General features: G+C 41.0%; 1 protein-coding gene across 1 annotated transcript in view; it reads right to left on the bottom strand.

Moving 5' to 3' along the window:
- Positions 1 to 14,016, bottom strand: part of SLC9A4 (solute carrier family 9, subfamily A (NHE4, cation proton antiporter 4), member 4) — a 58,396-nt gene extending 44,380 nt beyond the window's left edge. The window contains exons 1-2 of the mRNA XM_011956612.1: positions 13,289 to 14,016; positions 7,898 to 8,361 (exon numbers count right to left, since the gene is read on the bottom strand). Coding sequence (XP_011812002.1) covers positions 7,898 to 8,361; positions 13,289 to 13,544 — 720 coding nt within the window. The 5' untranslated portion in view covers positions 13,545 to 14,016. The remainder of the gene's footprint in view (positions 1 to 7,897; positions 8,362 to 13,288) is intronic.
- Positions 14,017 to 19,830: the final 5,814 nt, after the last annotated feature.

The raw sequence follows: 19,830 nt of genomic DNA, 5'->3' as shown, positions 1-19,830 counted from the left end.
TCTCTCTTTCTCTCTCTCTCTCTCTCTCAGTCTGTCTTTCTCCCTCTGCCTGTCACACACACACACACACACACACACACACACACACACACACCAGCTGTGGGCTGAGAAGTTCACCGTGAAAGCCTCCAAATATTTTGGCTGAAAGCGCATGTCTGAAGGCAAATGCCTGAATCCTTTGGGACCCATGTCTGGGCTGGGTGGGCGCCAGACTCCTGCCCTCCCCAACAGAAGGTCAGAAGCAGCCCCAGGGGAGAGCCTCACAGCTAAGGCACTTGCTGAGACTTTGCAGGGCTGTGGAGTCCACTCCCCAGGCACCCGAAGCCAACCAATCAAGGCTGCGTGGCCCTTTCTGCCTGAAGTTTAGGTATAATCTCCGTTTCTATGCCTGACAGACACCCAGCAGATGGTCGATTTTACGTGGACCCATCTCTGGCACACAGGAAGGGCAAGGGGACATTTGTGTATCACCTGCCCTGCGCCAGGCCTCCGGAGTCTCATTTCACAGCCTCCTCACAGTCAGCCTTTGAAGTCAGATTAATCATTCCCATCTTACCTATGTGGAAACTGAGGCACAAAAGGATTGCATCTCTTGCTCAAGATCAGGCAACTTTGTAGGCCCATGCCCCCCATATACGGTGAGCTCCCTACATTCTTGACCAGAGGAAAGAGTCTCCTAGTAAAACCATCTCCTCTCAACTCCCATCCTTGGAATCAGAATAAAATGAAAGGAAATATAAAGAGGACAGGAAAAGATGCCTGCTCTCCCCTCAAGATTCTGTTCAAGTGTACATATAACTCTTCTCTAGGAAAAGCTGAGACTGTAAAGTTCAGATAGACAGACACGACGATGTGGCATCTTTAGGGTGTCAGGAGAGCTCTGTGGCTCAGACGTACTCATGCAGGTGGGCTTGCATAAATAACACCAAATGCGGGGGACTGACTCTGTGCCAGGTGTTATTTTAAATGCTTTACGTGTATCAATTCATTTTAACCCTCCCTCAACCCTATCTCCATATTACAGAAAGGAAACTGAGGCCCAGAGAGGGTAAGTAATTCACCTGATGTCACTCAGCTTGCAAGGAGTGGAGGCAGGACCTGCACTGAAGCATATGACTTCCCATCCATGCTCTTGGCTATGCTTTACTGCTCTTGAATAGGACGTAATAGAGTAAGGACCCCTTTTGAGGCAGGAAAATATAAGGCAGAAAGAATCACGAAGGAAAATTTGCCCTCAAATGAATAGGCTGGATACGTGGTTCACCCTCATGTGCCCTGTGTCCAGGACAGTGGGGTGCAGGATACATGCATGACAAGGTGTGGGGAAGGAGAGATAGGACCCTGGGACTCTTCCCTCTGCCCATGCCTGCCCCTGGTTTTATCCCACCTTTAGCATTTAGGCTCGGGAAGCAATTCTGAAGTTTGGCGGTGACAGTTAATTTGAAGAAAATCACCCCAGTTTGCTCCCTCTTGGGGGCTTGAAGAAAGGGAGCTTCAGTCACTGGAAACAGAGACCTGGGCAGCAGGCCAGCCCCAGGGCCAACGCGGCCCCTGCACTCCTCTCCTAGTCCTCACTTCTTGCTGCCTCATTCATTATTCACTCTTCCTGCAGCATCCATTCTTTCACTAGAGCCCTTGACTCAGCGCCGTCTGCAATGCTCCATTCTAGATGCCGAGTCCTGTGATTGCAGGAGGGAACAGCATGGAGAGAAATCGAGAGAGCCAACAGACAACAAGCCAGCAAATTTATGTTGCTACAGGGACAGACAGATGAGAAGAGAAGAGGGCAAAGGAATTCTGGCATGAGGGATCAGATATAGGATCTAAACTAGCAGCAAGAATCCATAATAAATAGAGGGAAAACTGCAAACTAAATGAAAGGTCAGTGTGGTCTCTGATAGAAACTCTTGCCACTGATCGCCTCAGCCAAAGGGAATTGCCAGCTGGGCAAAGCAGCGAGTATGACTTTTCACTCTGTCTCTGGGATACTGAGCTTCACAGAGTAAACTCTAGTCAATGAATAGAAAAATGACTTCTATGAGAATCTGTGTCTTTATAACAAAAATAACAGTGAAGAAACTTAGGCACACGGTGATCTGCTAAGTCACTCAAGAGGCCTGAAGGACCGAGAAGGGCCAGTACAGAGATGTGGACCTAGACAGTCTGGGTCCAGGGGGTCTCTGTCCTTAACCACTACCTACTATCACCACCTCATTAAGGCGCCGTGACGCTTAAATAAGGAATACGGCATGAAGCACCCATCAAGGTGACTGGCCCAGTGCTCAGAACATTTAGCTCCGCTTCCCCTCCCACTATCCTCCTGGAGAATAGCATCCAGAGCCAGTAAGGTGTCACCAGAGGAAGAAGCAAGAGTAGGAGGGGAGAGAGGGATGGAGAAAAGGGGAAGTACCGGGTGGCAGTCAAGAGCAGAGACACCCTGGAGCCAGGCTGTTGGGTTCCAGCCTCAGCCCTGGCCCATCTGGGTCTTTGACCTCTCTGATGCAGTAGAGGAGACAAGGAGCTGGGGGTAGCTGGGGATGATAGAAAGCTTGGTGGCCTCACTTTGTTGCTTATCCAGTAAGTTGATCCAAGAAAACCAGGGCAGAATATAAATCTAAGAACAATCCGCCCTGCCACCTGTGAGATGGTGCCATATTTAAAATCAGCTGCTTGTTCAGAATAAGCCGAACACTAAACAGTGTCTGGGAGCTGCTTCAATACAAAGTCATGGCCAGCATTCATTGAGTGCTTACTCCAGGCTGGGCATTCACTTTGCTAAGAGCGGAGTATAAATTTTCCAGTGATCCTATGAGCTGAAGAATGTCTTTATCCCAATTTTACAGCAAGAGGAGGGACAATAGGATCAGAATGTTGCCTCAAGCCACACTGTTGTGCAGAAAGAACACTGGCTTTGCTCACTGGACTTGAGCCCAGTGTCCTCGTCGGTAGCACGTAGGTTCTCTCTTGTCCCTCCCAGTTCCATGAGTGGAAAATTCAAAAGGTAAGGACAAAAGGAAAAGTTTGGGAGGAGGCAGAGCCGTGCACACCCATGTCTGCTCTACCATTGTTCAGGCGGTGTGTCCTTGTGCAGTTCATTTTAAACTCCTTTGCTTTATTCTCTTCATTCATGAAGTAAGGGCACTTGGTCACGCCTCTTAGTAAAAGCAAAGGATTTAACAAAACACTAATAAATGCAGAAATGACATAGTAGCAGCACCTGTCTTCCTGCTGTGATTTTGGCCATGAGATTTTAACTAGGGATATTGTTTATGCAAACATCCTTTTCTTAAAAATAAAAAGTTGTATATATCCAAGCTGTACAGCATGATAATATATATATTAATATGTTTATATATAATATATTTTCATATATTATATATATGTTCATATATGTATGTGTGTATATATATATGCTGTACATGATGAGATAGTTACTAAGGTCAAGCTAATTCTTGTATCCATCTCCTCACATTTGTAACCATTTGTGTACAGTGGAGGGTGAGGACACTAAAGCTATCTGGGTTTTGTCTCCCTCCTTTTGCCCCATCATTAAGCGTGTGTGTGTTCTGGTGATTAGTGTCATAACCTAAAATATTCAGCAAGATGGAGAAATAAGTGGGGCAAGAGATCTGGAGAATCAGATTCATCAGTATTTCGGCTGTTGGGAACAACCTCTTCTCTTTGGTGGGAAGGCAGCTCTTTCGTGGATGGAGATTTGCAGCGTTGTTGCATGTAACCCACAATCACAGGCCACCTTCTGGATGACTCAGCCTCCTTGCCGAAAAGGCATGCTTGGGACTGCTGCCCCCAAGAAGGCTCCTTCCTCAATGAAAGGGTGAGATCAAGGCCCTTAGCTCAAAATACAACTGGACGGCAGCAAGTACCCGTTCCTTTTCAGCTGTGTTCTAAATATGGCCCTGGGGCTTCTCTGGTTTTACTTAGGAACCCAGCCGTGCCAGTGCACACTTAATACTCACTGTGCTGTGGGTGACCACAGAGTGGCCCAAGATTGACGTGTGGACAACCCCACGGAGCCAACGCAACAGCAGCTCTGCCCAGCAGAGGTCACAACAGTGTCCTCAGCAGATACTCCGGTGGCTTGAAAATTATAATTTTATCCTGAAATGATCGTTCTTAAAAATGTCTCCCCCAAAGCAATTAAGCTTTGGGGAAGTCAAACAAATGTTGCTAACAAAGAAACCCCAACCAGAAACCAAGCCGGGGTTGGCTCTCCATGTGAAATCTAGAGACAACTCAGGAGGAAGTCAGATTCTCAAGCTCGAGGCAGGAATCAAATGCTTTCCTTGGTAATTGATAAAGACTCTTCCTTGGCAAGAACTTTTGTAGATTATATCAGAGTTTTTGATGAATAAAGAATGTGCTGTGAAAATTAAAGAGATGGCGTTTATCCAGTAGTATCTTGACTTCTGTAATAATTCATGAAGGAGAGGTTGAATAATTGCCTCAGAATGGACTTCCAAGGGGTGGCCCTGGTCTTGTCACAGATGAACACCCTCCGGGACATTGTCAGTAGTGTGGGTGAGAGTAACCAGATAACCCCCACAAAGCTTGGATCTGAATGAAATAAGGTTATCTCTGGGAGATGAACTAGGAAATGGACACATCATGGATCAGAGGGGCTACATTAAGAGATGGAATGGATTCCCAGACAAGGACATTTACTCATTTGTAACACAACTGAAAGTATGACAGTATTTATAGAAGGAGTGGGTTGGGGAAAGGGGATCTCAGAGACTAATTCAGTGTGGTCTGGGGAGATGGATGCGGTCCTTGTTCTAGGCATACCATCATTTTATAGCAACATATATCAGCTTCTCTCAACCTAAAGGCAATAAATCCATAGTTCTCAAACTTCAGCAGTCATCTGAGGTTTTAATAACACAGGTTTCTAGGCTCAACTCCCAGACAGTCTGGGTCAGAGGGTGTGAAGTGGGACTGGACATCTGAAGACTCATCAGTCCCACCAGTGTGATGCTGAGACACATGGCCTGAGGACCAGACTCTGAAAAATGAAATCTCTGAATCGTATGGCAGTCTGGAGCCCAGGTTCCCCTGGCAGCTTCCTGACAATGTGGCTTTTTGTGAAGCTTGCCCACAAGGGTAGAATACGCCAGCCTGATGATTCTAGTGCCTTGCCTCAGCCATTAGGGATTCTCATTATGAAAACATGATTTGACATCTGGCTTCAGGTATGGGCCTCCTTCGCTTTGGAAATCCGTGGGTATAGCTCAGATTATTTCTCAAAGGGGACTTTTTCTCTCTGTACTATTTTTGCACAAAGTTTTTACAAAAAATATCTTGCTTGCCAGGTGAATTAGTAAATTCTAAATGGGAAAAAAATTAAAACCGGAATGTTTGCATGTCTTTTGGTTAGACACAATCTCTGGAAGCAAAATATGAAACCCAGGATCAAAAAAGGGTGCATTAGTAGGTTTCACTATATAAAAGTTTACAACTTCTATACGGTAAAAGATACTATAATCTAAAAAGTGTAAATGATAGAATGGAAGAAAATATTTGGTCTTTATGGGACATTCAAAAGTTTAAATGTAAGATAATTTAATGAATTTCTATAAATCTTTTTTTAAGCAAGTGGTCGCAAAGAAAAATGGGCAAGATGCAACATTTGCATATAAAAATTGGGATATGACATACTTTTACTAAAAAGAAGTATTCATTGTTTATCTGAAATTTAAATTTAACTTGGTGTCCTGTATTTTTTTAAGTTTGCCAACCCTGAAAGGACATGAGCTTTCAATGTACAGCATGTGACAAAGTCATGATTTGCAGTTGCTGAAAAGTTGCTTAATATTATCATGGAAATTAAAACAAACATGAGAAATGCTTTTTGCTCATGACATTAGAAAACATCAAGGGAACAATGTCCCTTGTCAAAGCTATAAGAAAATATGGATGCAATACACTGTCTAAGGAAGTATAAACTGATAAAGGCTTTCTGGAAAATCTTGACAGCTGTGGTCTAGGGCCTGAAATTAAGGTTTGATATTATGTACTGCCTCAATATTTGGCAAAACTGTGAAGATCTCAGCTGGTCTATCTGCAAGTTTCCCTCCTCACTGTAATCTCTGGATAAGGTGCCCCAGCCAAACCACCCTCCTTATCAAGGGTACCAGGCACAATTCCTGCTTTTTCCTCAGGTTTCAGGTCCCTGCCAACCTGCAAAATTATTCCAACAACTCAATCACCTCCTCCTGTGAGAACCAGGGAGCACCTCACCCTCTTGTTACTACAAAACCTGCCTCCCACAGCTCCTGGTTGTTCATTCTGCTCTCAAGTGCAGCCTCTGTGTGGCCCTGTGGGGCATGTGGCATCCTCCTCCCCTTGGCACTGAGTATAGGTGACTGATAAACTGCTGTCAGTCTCATCTGCCCAATGTTGGGTGTCATGTGTTTGGCCATCTATAACCTTAGAGTGAGAATCTCTCATTTACCAAAGAGGCAGATAGGAGCTGATTTAAACAGCAGCACATTTTAAATTGTTAAATATACATACTGTTTAAACTGGAAATTTCACTTCTAAGAAAATATCATATAAAAATACAAATGCAAAGAGAGAGGCATGCAGAAAAAATAATATTCAATATGCATTTCAACATTGCTTGTAAGAATGAAACTTTGGAAACAACCTGAATGACCCATTCATCAGGAAACTGTTAGATAAGTTACTGTAACTTAATCTATGAAATACTATGCAACAGCTGAAAATACATAGAAAAAGGGCCAGACACGGTTGCGGTGAGCCAAGATTGCATCATCGCACTCCAGCCTGGGCAACAAGAGTGAAACTCCATCTCAAACAAAAGAAAAAAAACAAGACATGGAAAGACTTGTTATATCTAAGCAATACATAAAATCCACCCACTTTATATTAAAGAATACAGATCACATACACATAAATGATAAAAGATTTGCAAAAATGTTATATATGCACATAACAAAGACAGGAGGGAAAAGGCCAAGTTGATAAAAGTAGTTGCCTCTTGCATAGAGGAGGAGGTGAGGGCAAGCAGAAGCTTTTGTGTTTCATGCTATATAGTTTTGTACTGTTTGATTCTTACAGTGAAAATGTATTCTAGTATCACTTATGTGCTGTGATAGAAATTTAAAAATAAGAAATGTATATAAAAGTATGTATAAAAGTCTTCTTGTCTAACAACAGCTGAAGGTTTGTAGTAATTAATGAAATTGAGCAACGGAACTGGCTACTTCTCAATATTCCAGCACCCCCAGCCTGCAGACATCCCCTGAGCCTTAATGCTAGGTGTTGCTCAAGCCTGTACGTCCTTCTCAGTTTCCCACCAGAAAGACTCATAAACAAAAACGCCTCATTCACGTTTTTCCATACAAGTCCTGCAACTGAGTGATACAAAAACTAACACATTTTCACAAATCTGTCGTCATCTCTTCCCTGACCCTTATCTCTAATGCGGTATGTTAAAAAACAAAACAAAAACGCATATAAAGGGAATGAGAGTGAGGTCTGATGGTGGACAGAAAATAAAAACATCAGCTTCTGCTTTAGCTGCCGTGAAACCCCAAAAGGGCCATTAGCAACAGTTTCTGTTTACTAAGTGAAAAACTACATTTAACTCAAGAATGACACGTTCTTTCTCCTTTCCCACTCTTTAAAGAAACTAGCTGGCTTGTGAATGACAAGCAATGTGAGTGAGCCGTTATGTAGGCAGTGCAGATCCTAAGGAAATTCACCAGAACTCGGACCACACCGCGTGGGCTGAAGCTCATCCCTGTCCTGCTGCGCTGAGCCACGCTGGAGCCCTCTCCATAGCCTCCGGTCCCCAGCCCCACCCCGAACCCTCATCTTCCCCGGAATTGGGGGCGGGCACATGACATCTCACCACAGTAATGCCGTCATTGAGCAGGGCCTCCCCAAAGATTATCATGTAGAGCTGCTCGTTCACACGCGCCTCCTCAAACACAGCCAGCACGGCCACGGGGTCCACGGCGGAGATCAGGCTGCCGAACAGCAGGTTCTGCAGCAGGTTGACGTCGCCCAGGCCAAAGGCCTTCACCTGGCAGATGAAGTAGAGGGAGAGGCCAATGCCCAAGGCGTTGATCAGGGCCCCCAGTACTGCCCACCACAGGATGGAGCCAATGTTCTCAAAGAAGGGCCGGGTGGGCATGAAGTAGCCGCCCTCCAGCACGATGGGTGGCAGGAGATACAGGAAGTAGATGCTGGAGTCCATGACCGGAGGCGATTTGTGGTCGGTGCCGAAGATGATGGCGCCCACTAGCGCCCCCACCAGGATGAGGAGGCAGCTCTCTGGCATGAGGCCCGGCAGCCTGCGGTAGAGGTGGAAGCCTGCGGAACAGCAGAGAGCACAGTTAGGTGTTTGCAAACGAAACGGTCTGGGTGTACCTGAGGTCTTTTAAAGTCAAGCAGACAGGACCGTGGGCAAACTGGCTGGCATCTCAACCTCAGCGTCCCATCTGTAGCAGGAACTGGTAGCGTCATGAGGGTCGTCAATAAGATCAGTAGGTAACATGCCCAGCTCAGTGCAGGTCATAGAATCATTCCCAGGCAGCTGCCCCCTCCCGGATCCTCCTTCCTGCTTTCCCATCTTACAGGGATCTGCGAGGGTGCGTGAGGGAAAAGGAGAAACGAGGGTGAAACTTTTGCACTCATGCAAGCCCAGGTTTCAAGCTCATGCCGAATCTATTATAGTTACCAAAACCTGAGCTTGTTTCAAACTTACCTGACCTCATTCCCCTCTTCACCAAACACGTATACAAAAATTAAAAGTCCTTTATTTTGTCTCCTGTGTTTAACCAATGACATTGCTATCTGGTCAGCCACTGAAGAGGGAAATCAGGTCGCATTCTCATGAGTGACTCTTCATCAATCAGCTCTGTATTTATTTCTTATGTCATGACTCTCATTCGCTCCCCTAAAATTATCCCCTCCTCTCCATTTCTTTGGCTGCTGCCTTTATTTAGGAGCTTCCCATTTCTCATCTTAATGATTGCATTGTCTTTTTGACCTCCAATCTTACCCTTGAACCCCCAGGTCATTGCACACTCTACTGTCAGATGATTTTTCTACACCATGAGTCTCTGATTGTCTCAATTCCCACCTAGGATTCTGAAGGCACACAAAGCATCTCCTGGATTGTAAACCAAGGGTATTAGTTGAGCCTCACTGTGCAAAGACTGCAGTTAAGTACCGCCAGGTGGAAGACCAGAGAGGTAGACAACTGCAATTCCCACTATTGATAAAGTTTTAGAAACAAGACATGAGCAACTAAGAAGATGACGTGTAAGTGTATAATGAAGGGCATATTGAACATATCAACAAACATGGTGAGACATCAGAGCTCAGCAGATCACCATGGGGCTCTCTCCAAGTCCGTCTCCCACACACTCTGTGCTATCTTTATGTAGCCTGCATTCAGCCAGTCAAAGGCCTTGTCACTCTGCAGGCCTCTTTCTTGTCTTCTCATTCTAATGTCACTGCTTGGGTTGTCCTTTTCCTTGATCCCTTTAAGTCCTGCTCATCCTTTGAGGCTTAGCTTTCCCTAGCGTCTTCCTAAGTTCATATGTTCCTCTGAATTACTACTAATAAAGCATTTTATCTGACTCTGTCTAATAACAATAATCCCTGTCTACTATTTTTTTGTGCATGATTTATGTCTCCTACTAATGTGGAAACCCCCCAGACTCAGGCAGAATGATTTACATCGTCATATCTCCCCAAATGCGTAGCACAGTATCTTGTCCACAACAGCTGGCCTATTTGCTGAAAGCAACTGTAAATATATAAATGAAGGAATAAACAGTTAAACGTTTATCAGAGAAGCTTTTTCATGAGAAGAGATTGAACAGGTTGTTGGAGAATGATGAGGACTGGGTAACAGAATGGGAGAGATTTTAGTTGGGGAAAGCATCAAGAGTGAAAGAAGAGAGGAAGAAATGGCCTAGCCAGATATCTTTGACATTCATTAAGGGGATCCACTCGGCTGGAGCAACCTTTGAACTGGGAAAAGTGTCAGGATAGAACTTGGAAGATGATTTTGAGACAAATAATGGAAGACCTTGAATTCAAACCTAAGGAAGGCGGTGGGCTTCCAGCCATAGGCCACGGTGAGCCAGCAAATGTCTCCTTGGGAATTGTTAGATTCACCCATCCAAAGATGATATGAGCTTCCCTGACCATGGCTTTGAACTTCTCCATTAACTATAAGTAAGCAAGTTGATACAACAGGATAATTCCTTGATTATCACCAAGGAATACCATCCCCACTTTCATTTGGCTTCAGGGTTGGGGTAAGCACCTCTTCTGGTGCACTGAACTCATCTTTTTCTAATCACTGCTTATTTCTCCATTTTCTTTTCCTCCTCTTTATTTTACTTCTTTCTTCTTCTCCTCCTATTTCTCCATTTCCTCTTCCTCCTCTTTATTTTACTTCTTTCTTCTTCTCCTCCTATTTCTCCTTCTCCTTCTTCATCTTCTCTTTGTCTAGCTCCTGCCGCTCCTTCTTACTCTCTTCCTCCTTCTCCTTCTTTTGACCTCCTCCTCCTACTTATCCATCTCCTCCTCCTTCTCTACTCTTCCTTACCCTTTTCCTTCTCCTTCTTCTTCAGTTAGTGCTTATTTTAACCAAACTTAACTTTTTTAATATATAAAGGAGGTGGAAGAGCCCATAGCGTGATTTTCTCAAGCCTTGTAGCTCCCCAGTTTGGCCTTGCTTCCAGGAATCCGGTTTCCTGAAATGGATCCAACATTCACCTGCTTTAAGCCAAGTTGCTCTCTACACAGTTGTAGCAGGAAGAGGCCACACATCCATAAGTAGGGCCCTGTAAAAAGATATGCTACATGCCTTTCACATTTTAAAACTTCTCCCTTTCATGATGGACAATAGAGTCAATCACTTAAAATTTACAGTTTTAGTCCTTAGAGCTTAAATGGACACAAACACAAAATCTGTCTGAAAGTCAAAGAAGGCCCTACAATTCTGTTCTTCCCAAAGATTCAAGGAACATTCATCTATGACGTTCTAAGACGTGGAACTGAAGTAGAAGATAAACCACAAAGTCTGAGGTGGATTTGTATTATCTTCGTTCTACATTATCTTTGTTTTATAAGTGCATAGTTGGGTGTTTTAAAAAGGATTGGGGGAGAGTTTTGATGTTTTTCTGTCAGAGTATCTACGGGTAGTAAGTACTAAGTTAAACTATCTTCCCCATTAGACCAAGTCCCTTGAGGTCAGGGACCAGGGTCATTTCCACATATTTCATGTGTGCTCAGAAAATATACCTTGATAGAATGAGGAATAAAAGAATGAATCATAATAATGATTATTAATTTTATTCTGATTCATGTTTAATAATATAGTATTTAAAAACCCATATGAATTTCTTAAGTGTTAAAATTATAAATCATCATCATAATTATTATTTTGGTCCTAGTAAATAAGTCCTTGTACATAAAACTACCAGCCCAGTACTTGGCACATAGTATATATTCAATAAATATGGCCTTTTTATCTCCTCACTCCTCATGTCCATATGGAATACAAAAATAATCTAAATTCTTGAAGACTAGTAAATATGAAATTGTACTTGAATAAGTGTGTTCTGATATCCTACTCTTTTTTCTAAAGTATGTTAAATTACATCATAAAAATCAAGAACATTTAAACCAACAGTTCTATGAATAATCGTATTTTCACAGTGCTCTTCACTACTAGACAGAATGAATATGGATGCATACAATGCCTCTACAAAACAAGCTAGGTTTTACACAAATATAAAACCAAGACAAAATGTACCCTTTCTGCATTTATATGTTTATTGATAGAGCAACTAGCTAGTCAGTGACAGGACGAGTTTCCTGGTACTCAGATCGACTTGAGCCATTTCTGTGAAGAGGAAGCCAGGTTGTGGAGTGGGAGCAGGAAACACAGAATCTCTAGCATATTGTTTTAAAAGGAAAACTCAAGTGCCAAGTAAGATCACCTTGAACACAATCAGTGTCTATATGATTTCACAAAAGATGTTAGACTGCTCTGAACTAAGAATGTTATCCATTTAGAAAGTCATTTTTACTTGAATACCTCTTAAAAATATAGTAAGACCCTTTGTGTAACTTAATTACTAAGCAAATTGCACAAGACTTCTTCAAACTAACAATTCCTATTTAATCTTCACACTTTACTAGCTCAAAATGAATAACAACTATAAAGGAGAGTCTAAAAGGGACACCTATACCCGTGTCCCCAACACCCATGGAGAGGCAGCTAGGTGAATAGCCAGAGCCCATAGAAGGTCACTGCCAGACCTCAAAGCTCAATCCACATTTCACATCCATCCTGGAGAAAATATACACATATACATAAATGAGAATTAAAATGCTTCATTGATTCTATCTCAATAAGTCAATCTACATACTCAAATAACATAAAGTTTATAGCTGAGGCAAAGGAGACATTGTGCTTAGCATTTGAGATAATTATATTAATTTTCCACTTTAGAATAAGTTGGTTTTAAAGAGACAAGGGGGTGCAGATAGGGATTAAATAGTCACAGAGAATAACCACCTCTTTGGTTTTTGACACAAAGATCCCTTGATTGGAATTTAATCTATTAACTTGGATTCACTTTATTTCACAAAGGAAACTAGAGGTGCCTCACTGGCTCCACTTGGCTTAGGTGTAAACTAATATTTTACTGACAGATATAATCTTATATGCCCCAACATCTCATCACTGAGTGATATTAGTTGCTTATGGCTTTTTTTTTTTTTTTCGCTTTCTGTCAATTTGCAAGAAGCACATGTTACTTTTAAAGAATAAACAATGGGGTCATTGATGAAGCCCACAATTACACAGCCAAGAACATTTTACAGAATAAACATTATGTGGTTCCTGAAATTTGAAATTTCCACCTTGCATCATGCCCAAGTCTACGTGCTTTATTCTCTATGTTTTTAAAGCATACAATTTGAGAGTTTTGCATGTCAACAGTGTCACATGGTTGTCACCCTGAAATGAGAAGAAACCAACACAGCCCAGTACACAGAAGTATGCTCTCAAATTCCAAAGCACAATCTCAAAGTATTAAACAGCTTAGTAAAATGCAGTTATGACTTTCCCTTGACTGAAGGGAAGAGAATTTTTAATGTAATAACAGTAACAGTTAAAATCCTCTTAGCCCATTACCTATAATGCATTTTCACATTCACTATCTTATGCAAAAAAATAACTCACCAAACCAGGTGTTTAAGGACTTACCTATTTTTGCAAGGGATGCTAGAAGTATCCAGAGAGTGACCTCATAAGGAATTTGCACATAGTCATAATCCAGTTCAAAAACAGATATCCTTTCATCTGGCTCTGAGCTGGCAGCAGCAAACCAAGCGTTAGGTGCATACTGAGCAGTGGAATTTGCAGATTCATTCAAATCAGAAGATGCTTCAGAACACTCAAGAGCCACTAGCAGTAGCAAACAATTCCAAGGACTGAAAGTCACGAACATCTGCAGAGCCATTCTTGTGGGCTTCTCCTACCTACACCCCTAGGTGGATGTGTACCACACATCTGAAGTTGGGGAGGCTTCTAGAGAGTGACTGCATCCACCTGGGTCAAAAGTAATATAGGTACAGTCTGTGGGTCCTCCCAAGAAGATTCCGAGTGTGTTACTGAGCTCTGCATGTAGATGCTTTCTAATCTTCTTTAAATCGTTTGTGTTCAGGCAACTCAGCTTCCAACTCAAACGCAGTTATTCAATAGACTTGTTAAAGTCCATGGAGTTACCTGGAGGACCTCCATCCAATCATGGCTTGAGCAATTTATGAAAGGAATAAAAATCTCTTCACTTAAAGGCATTTCCTCATTTCACTGCATACTGGCTTTGTCTTGTGGGTGAAAATTTAAAAGGATACTGTAGTGGTCATTCCACAGATCATTGGAGTCCTTCTAATGAAGAAAGGAAACCTTCCTTCTCTATCAGATCCCAAGAAGGAGCTATCTGATCTGCACCTGTTCCTTCTCTCCTCCCCCTGTGCTTTGTTTTGAATGGCCAAGGCTGCAGGTAGCTCTTGAACTACACTTAATTATTTGCTCTGATTTGACTTTTGTAATGAAATCCTTTCTCTGAGTGTTCTCGGGAGGTCACACTGCTGACACCTAGTGGGCATCTGCAATACAACACCCTTCACACGTTCAGTGATGATCGTTAACGTGACCATGAAAGTATCTAAACCAGGACACTTTGGGGAATTAATAATAATAATGATAATTATGCAAAGCTATAGGCACAAACCAGAACTGTCTGGCAAACTGTCTTATATTGTCTCTATACACGAGGAAGAAGGAGGATAAGAAGGAGGTGGTAACAACAAGGACGGTAGCAAACACTGAAACTTTTGCGTGTTACCAGACTCCATGAGCAGTCATTCATAGAAGGAATGAAGTTCCAGATCTCTATGAACTTTACACTACGATTTAAAAAAAAAAAAACAGGAAGCCAAATAACAAGTTCCATAAATACACCTAAATACCTGGATTTGTAAAACGCAATGGTACATCCAGATTTTCCATTTAAAAAAGTTTGTTGTTGTTGAAAAGAAGCAGAATCATAGAGTGTTGATGAAAGAATTTTGAGATAATTTTTATGAGCCTACTTCTCACTCTTCTGCTTGTGGCCATGTGACCTTGGTGAAGTTAATTACCTTTCAGAAATTCTTTACCTGAAATGGGGAGGAAAATATCTGTCTCATTGAGTAGCTGACATTAAATGAGATAAAGCAAGTAAAGAATTTGGCATATGATTGGCACTTAAATGTTAGTTTTTATTTTAAATTACATTTCTTATTCTTTTAGGATAACACATAACACTTTTGCAACGATTACTGATACTCAGTGAAAAATGAGAATAATACATCATCCATATACTACCTCAACATCTCTTTTACATGTGTTTTATTTTTTTCTTAGTTCATATTAGTGAGTGCAGGGGATTTCCTCCCACTCAACACACACACACACACACACACACACACACACACTCAGCAAACATCACTGGGAAATTGAGAAAGGAATGGTTGAGAAGGGCTAACACCTAGATGCAAATTCATAGAGAGGCAATAGAATTAAAAGTTCACATATGAATATTTTTTCTTTTTCCTTCAGTTTGACTCCAAAATAGATTAGATTCAGTCACTGCAATGAGACTGTCAGGTGGACTACAAGAAGGGTACCCATATTGAGTCAATAATTTTTTCTCAAAGAATATATGAATATCCTTTAATAGAAAGCTACTTTATAATAGGTGTTTTATTTTTATTTGCATTTTATTGTTCTTTTTTTTTTTTCTAAAAAGAAATGAGCAAGTCTCGCATAGTGCCTTGTGGAAAGACCAAAAATAAGAATCAAAAGCCTTATTTACTCAGATATTAATTATCTTATTGGCTTTGGAAAATTACCTGTTTGAGCCTTAGTTTTCTCATCTATAAAATAAAGATGCTGTCCATACCTGGTAACCATTTCCTGCTCTAAAATTCCAAATTTTGTGAGTATATGGCAACCCGTTTAGCCTTATGATCACCTGATGGCTGATAGTCCAGTCCCTCTCAGAGTAAGAAGGTCAATCTTGGGAGGATGGTAGGAGAACAACTTGAGTTCCGCAATAGTCTACTAACTTGTGGTCAGTGTTAAGATGTAGCAGCCCACTTCATCAACCATTGGCATCACTTCCACTCATGCAGTACTTTCATACAGATGTCTGAACATTCTTTCTAAAATGCTTTCTTAATATAAGTTCCCCAGAAAGTGTATGTGAGACAAAGCTTCCATGAGAGGTGCAAACCAAGGGCAGCAAAAGTGAGGGGAAAGGGGGAAGAAAGGAGAAGCTCTTCCAGAATGACAGCATGAGAGGCACCATAGACTCTCTTCCTAGTGAAACAACTATAACTGGTGAGATCATTAAAACTCAAAAACAACCATCTAGTCTCTGGAAATTGTCCTAAGAACAGACGGAAATTGAAACAAATCTTCTGAATATTGGAAAGAGATGAAGTCATGGCCTGTTTTCTCTACCCACCCCTCAACTCTATGTGAGCAAAACTCCGTTCTGGATGAATATAGCCAAGAGAATGGGGCTGCCCCTAATCCCAGATTCCAGTTTAGGACTACAGTTTCTACCCAGAAGAGTCAGGTTTTCAGCATATGTAACCAAACTCTGCCTTACTCCAATCCCAGTAATATGTTGAACAGACTCTATCGCAGGCAAGTGTAACTGAATCTACCCCAGAGACAGCAAACTAGGAATACTGGACCCTGATAACTCTCAACTTGTTCATAAGGCTGAGTTTTCACAACAGGGGAAATAAACCAAGATGACCAGTGGTTACTGCCCCAGTCCAGCATCCCACTGACACATCAGGGGTATCTCTCCAAGAGAAGTAGGTTACTGTCTCTGTCCCCATCTCCAGAGTAGTGGAACAGAGGTTCTGCCAAGGAGAGGAGACAGGCTATAGAACAGAGAACTCTATAGCTAACTCTAAGTAGACTAACTTTAGTTGGAACAAAATATAGAGACGTTCAAGCCTAAGGGCACTGTCAAAAACAATGAAGATTTAGGTTGTGAGCAAGGAAGTAAAGCTAGTAACCCCATGATTGCAGTAAGTTAAAGAGTAGAACAACTGGAAGTTTAACAGAAGAACCAGAAAAAGAGATGGATGAAAAGAGCTCTCCTGAGATTATAACATGTCTCAAAGACTGCTCTCAAAGATTACCCTGCAAAGGGGCCTGACTTTAAATGGATCACACTGTGGAGTAATTTAAGACCCAAGGCATTGTCGAAAACAATAGGCCATATCAACCAGCAGTTACTGGAGGCTAACAGTTGAGGGTGATATCAATAGATACAACAGACCAGCTAGAAGCTTAACAGATCACTGAAAGAAAGTCAGAAAAGCCTGCTAAAACCGTTGTTATTCTGGGGGAAAGGAGAAAGGACTTAGGGGTATTATAACCATGCCCTAGGCTTCACTGGCTGAGGAGCAACATAAAAAGCTGCACCGGGAAATAGACTTTGCTGATATAGTCCAACCAAGTCACTAAACAAACAGCAAACAATTAAGCAACAAAAAGCCCTGGAGTTTGGGGAGGGAGAGAAAGCAGCATCAAGAATTGCTACAAGATATCATCTAAAATACCTGGGTTTTAGGCAGAAAAAAAATTTAGTTTCAAAGATACCAGTAGGTTGAAAATAAAAAAGAAAATGGGAAGATTTATCACACAAACAGTATGCTAAGAGAGCTTGAGTGGCTTTACACTGACAAAATAGGGTTTAAAATAATAAATGTTACTAGAGCTAAAGAGGGACATTTAAGAAAAAGAAAAGTGTCAATCTATGAAGAAGACGTAAGAATTCAAACTTATGTATACAAAGTGGGATTTATCTCAGGAAGGCAAGGTTGGTTTAATATTTAAAAATTATTTCATGTAACATGCATATCAGTAGAATTAAGGCAAAACCACATGACCATTTCAACAGACTGAGAAAAGCATTTGACAAAATCAACAACCTTTTATTTTAAAAACACTCCACAAGTCAGGAATGGAAGGGAACTTCTTCAACGTGATAATGCACAGCCAACATCAAACTTAATGGGGAAAGACTAAATACATGTCCCTGAAAGAACAGGAACAAGACAAGGAGATACACTCTTGCCGCTTCCATTCAGTATTCTGCTAGAGCTACTTTTAGTCAGGGCATTTCGACAATGAAAAGAAATAAAAGGCATTCAGATTGGAAGGATAAAATAAAACTATTTCCATTTGTATAATCTTTTAAATAGATTATTCTAAAATATTTAAATAGAATATCCTGAATAATTGACTAAAAAACATTAGATATAATAAATGCATTCAACAAGCTTGTAGGATATGAGATCAATATGCAAAAGCAAATTGTGTTTTATAGTGACAATAAAACAAAACAGAATTAAGAAAACAATGCCATTTATAATCGCATCAAAAAATACAAGTTTTAGGAATAAGTTTATCAAAAAAGTGTCACACTTGTACTCTAAAAAAAATTGTTGAACGTAAAGAAGATCTAAATAAATGGAAAGATATCTCTGTTCCTGCATCAGAAGACTTAATATTGTTATGTAGTCAACTGTCTCAAAAATGAACTATCTACAAAAAACTTAAATTTACAAGAAAATAACAAATGACCCCATCAAAAAGTGGGCCAAAGATATGAACAAACACTTCTCAAAAGAAGACATTTATGCAGCCAACAGACATAAGAAAAATGCTCATCATCACTGGTAATTAAAGAAATGCAAACCAAAACCACAACAACATACCATCTAATGCCAGTTAGAATGGCAATCATGAAAAAGTCAGGAAACAACAGATGCTGGAGAAGATGTGGAGAAATAGGAATGCTTTTACCCTATTGGTGGGAGTGTAAATTAGTTCAACCATCATGGAAGACAGTGTGGTGTTTCCTCAAGGATCTATAACTAGAAATACCATTTGACCCTCTAATGCCATTACTGGGTATACACCCAAAGGATTATAAATCATTCTACTATAAAGACACATGCACACATATGTTTATTGTGGCATTATTCACAATAGCAAAGACTTGGAACCAACCCAAATGTCCATCAATAATATACTGGATAAAGAAAATGTGGCATGTATACCCCATGGAATACTATGTAGCCATATAAAAGGATGAGTTCATGTCCTTTGCAGGGACATGGATGAAGCTGGAAACCATAATTCTCAGCAAACTTTCACAAGAACAGAAAACCAAACACTGCATGTTCTCATTCATAAGCAGGAGTTGAACAATGAGAACACATGGACGTAGGGAGGGGAACATCACACACCAGGGCCTGTCACGGAGTTGGGAGCTAGGGGAGGGATAACAGGAGAAATACCTAATGTAGGAGACGAGTTGATGGGTGCAGCAAACCACCATGGCACGTGTATACCTATGTAACAAGCCTGCACGTTCTGCACATATACCCCAGAACTTGAAGTATAATAATAATAAAAAGAACTACAGATTCAACACAGTCTCTACCAAAATTGTGTCTTTTTTCCTTTTTCAGAAACTAATAAGCTGGTCCTGAAATTCATAAGGAATATGCCCAACAAATCTTATTAAAAGAAGATCAAATTTGGAAAATTGATACTTCTCAAATTCAAAACTTATTACAAAACTAGAGTAATCAAATTAATGAGATGCTGGCATAAGAATAGACATACAGAGCAATAGAACATGATGAATAGTCCAGAAATCCTTTTCCCTTATGATCAATTGATTTCTGACAAGTGTGTCAGAACAATTCAATATATAAAGAATACCCTTTTCAACAAATGGCGCTGGAAAACCTGATGTCCACTTACAAAATAATGAAGATCAAATTAATAAAAATTACCACAATTAATTAAATGAGTTAATATTCATAGGGTGCTTACAACAGTGTGGCACATAGGAAACACTAAGTAATAAAAAGCAGGGAGAGGATGAAACGGAAATGAGCAGGACTTGCATTCATTCAAATGATGCGCCGAATGTGCTGTCATCTATCCTGGGAATAACAGGAAAGAAAAAGATGCCTCAGGAAGAGGGTGTGATGTTAAAATAAGACACTTGTGTTGTGCAGGTTTCTCTGTCTAGAAAGAGGATGCAGACATTTAGGAAGGGTCAGGGCAATTGATAAGTGGGAGCCTTATAGTTGGAGCCTCATAGTTAATTGAAACCAAATTCATCTTGATGTGTCTACATGGTAATATGATCCAAA

The sequence above is a fragment of the Colobus angolensis genome, unplaced genomic scaffold, assembly GCF_000951035.1.
Source record: "Colobus angolensis palliatus isolate OR3802 unplaced genomic scaffold, Cang.pa_1.0 Scaffold42, whole genome shotgun sequence".
In the NCBI taxonomy this organism is placed as follows: domain Eukaryota; kingdom Metazoa; phylum Chordata; class Mammalia; order Primates; family Cercopithecidae; genus Colobus; species Colobus angolensis.
Note: the sequence above shows the minus strand (reverse complement) of the source record. Positions and strands in the feature narration are given on the sequence as shown.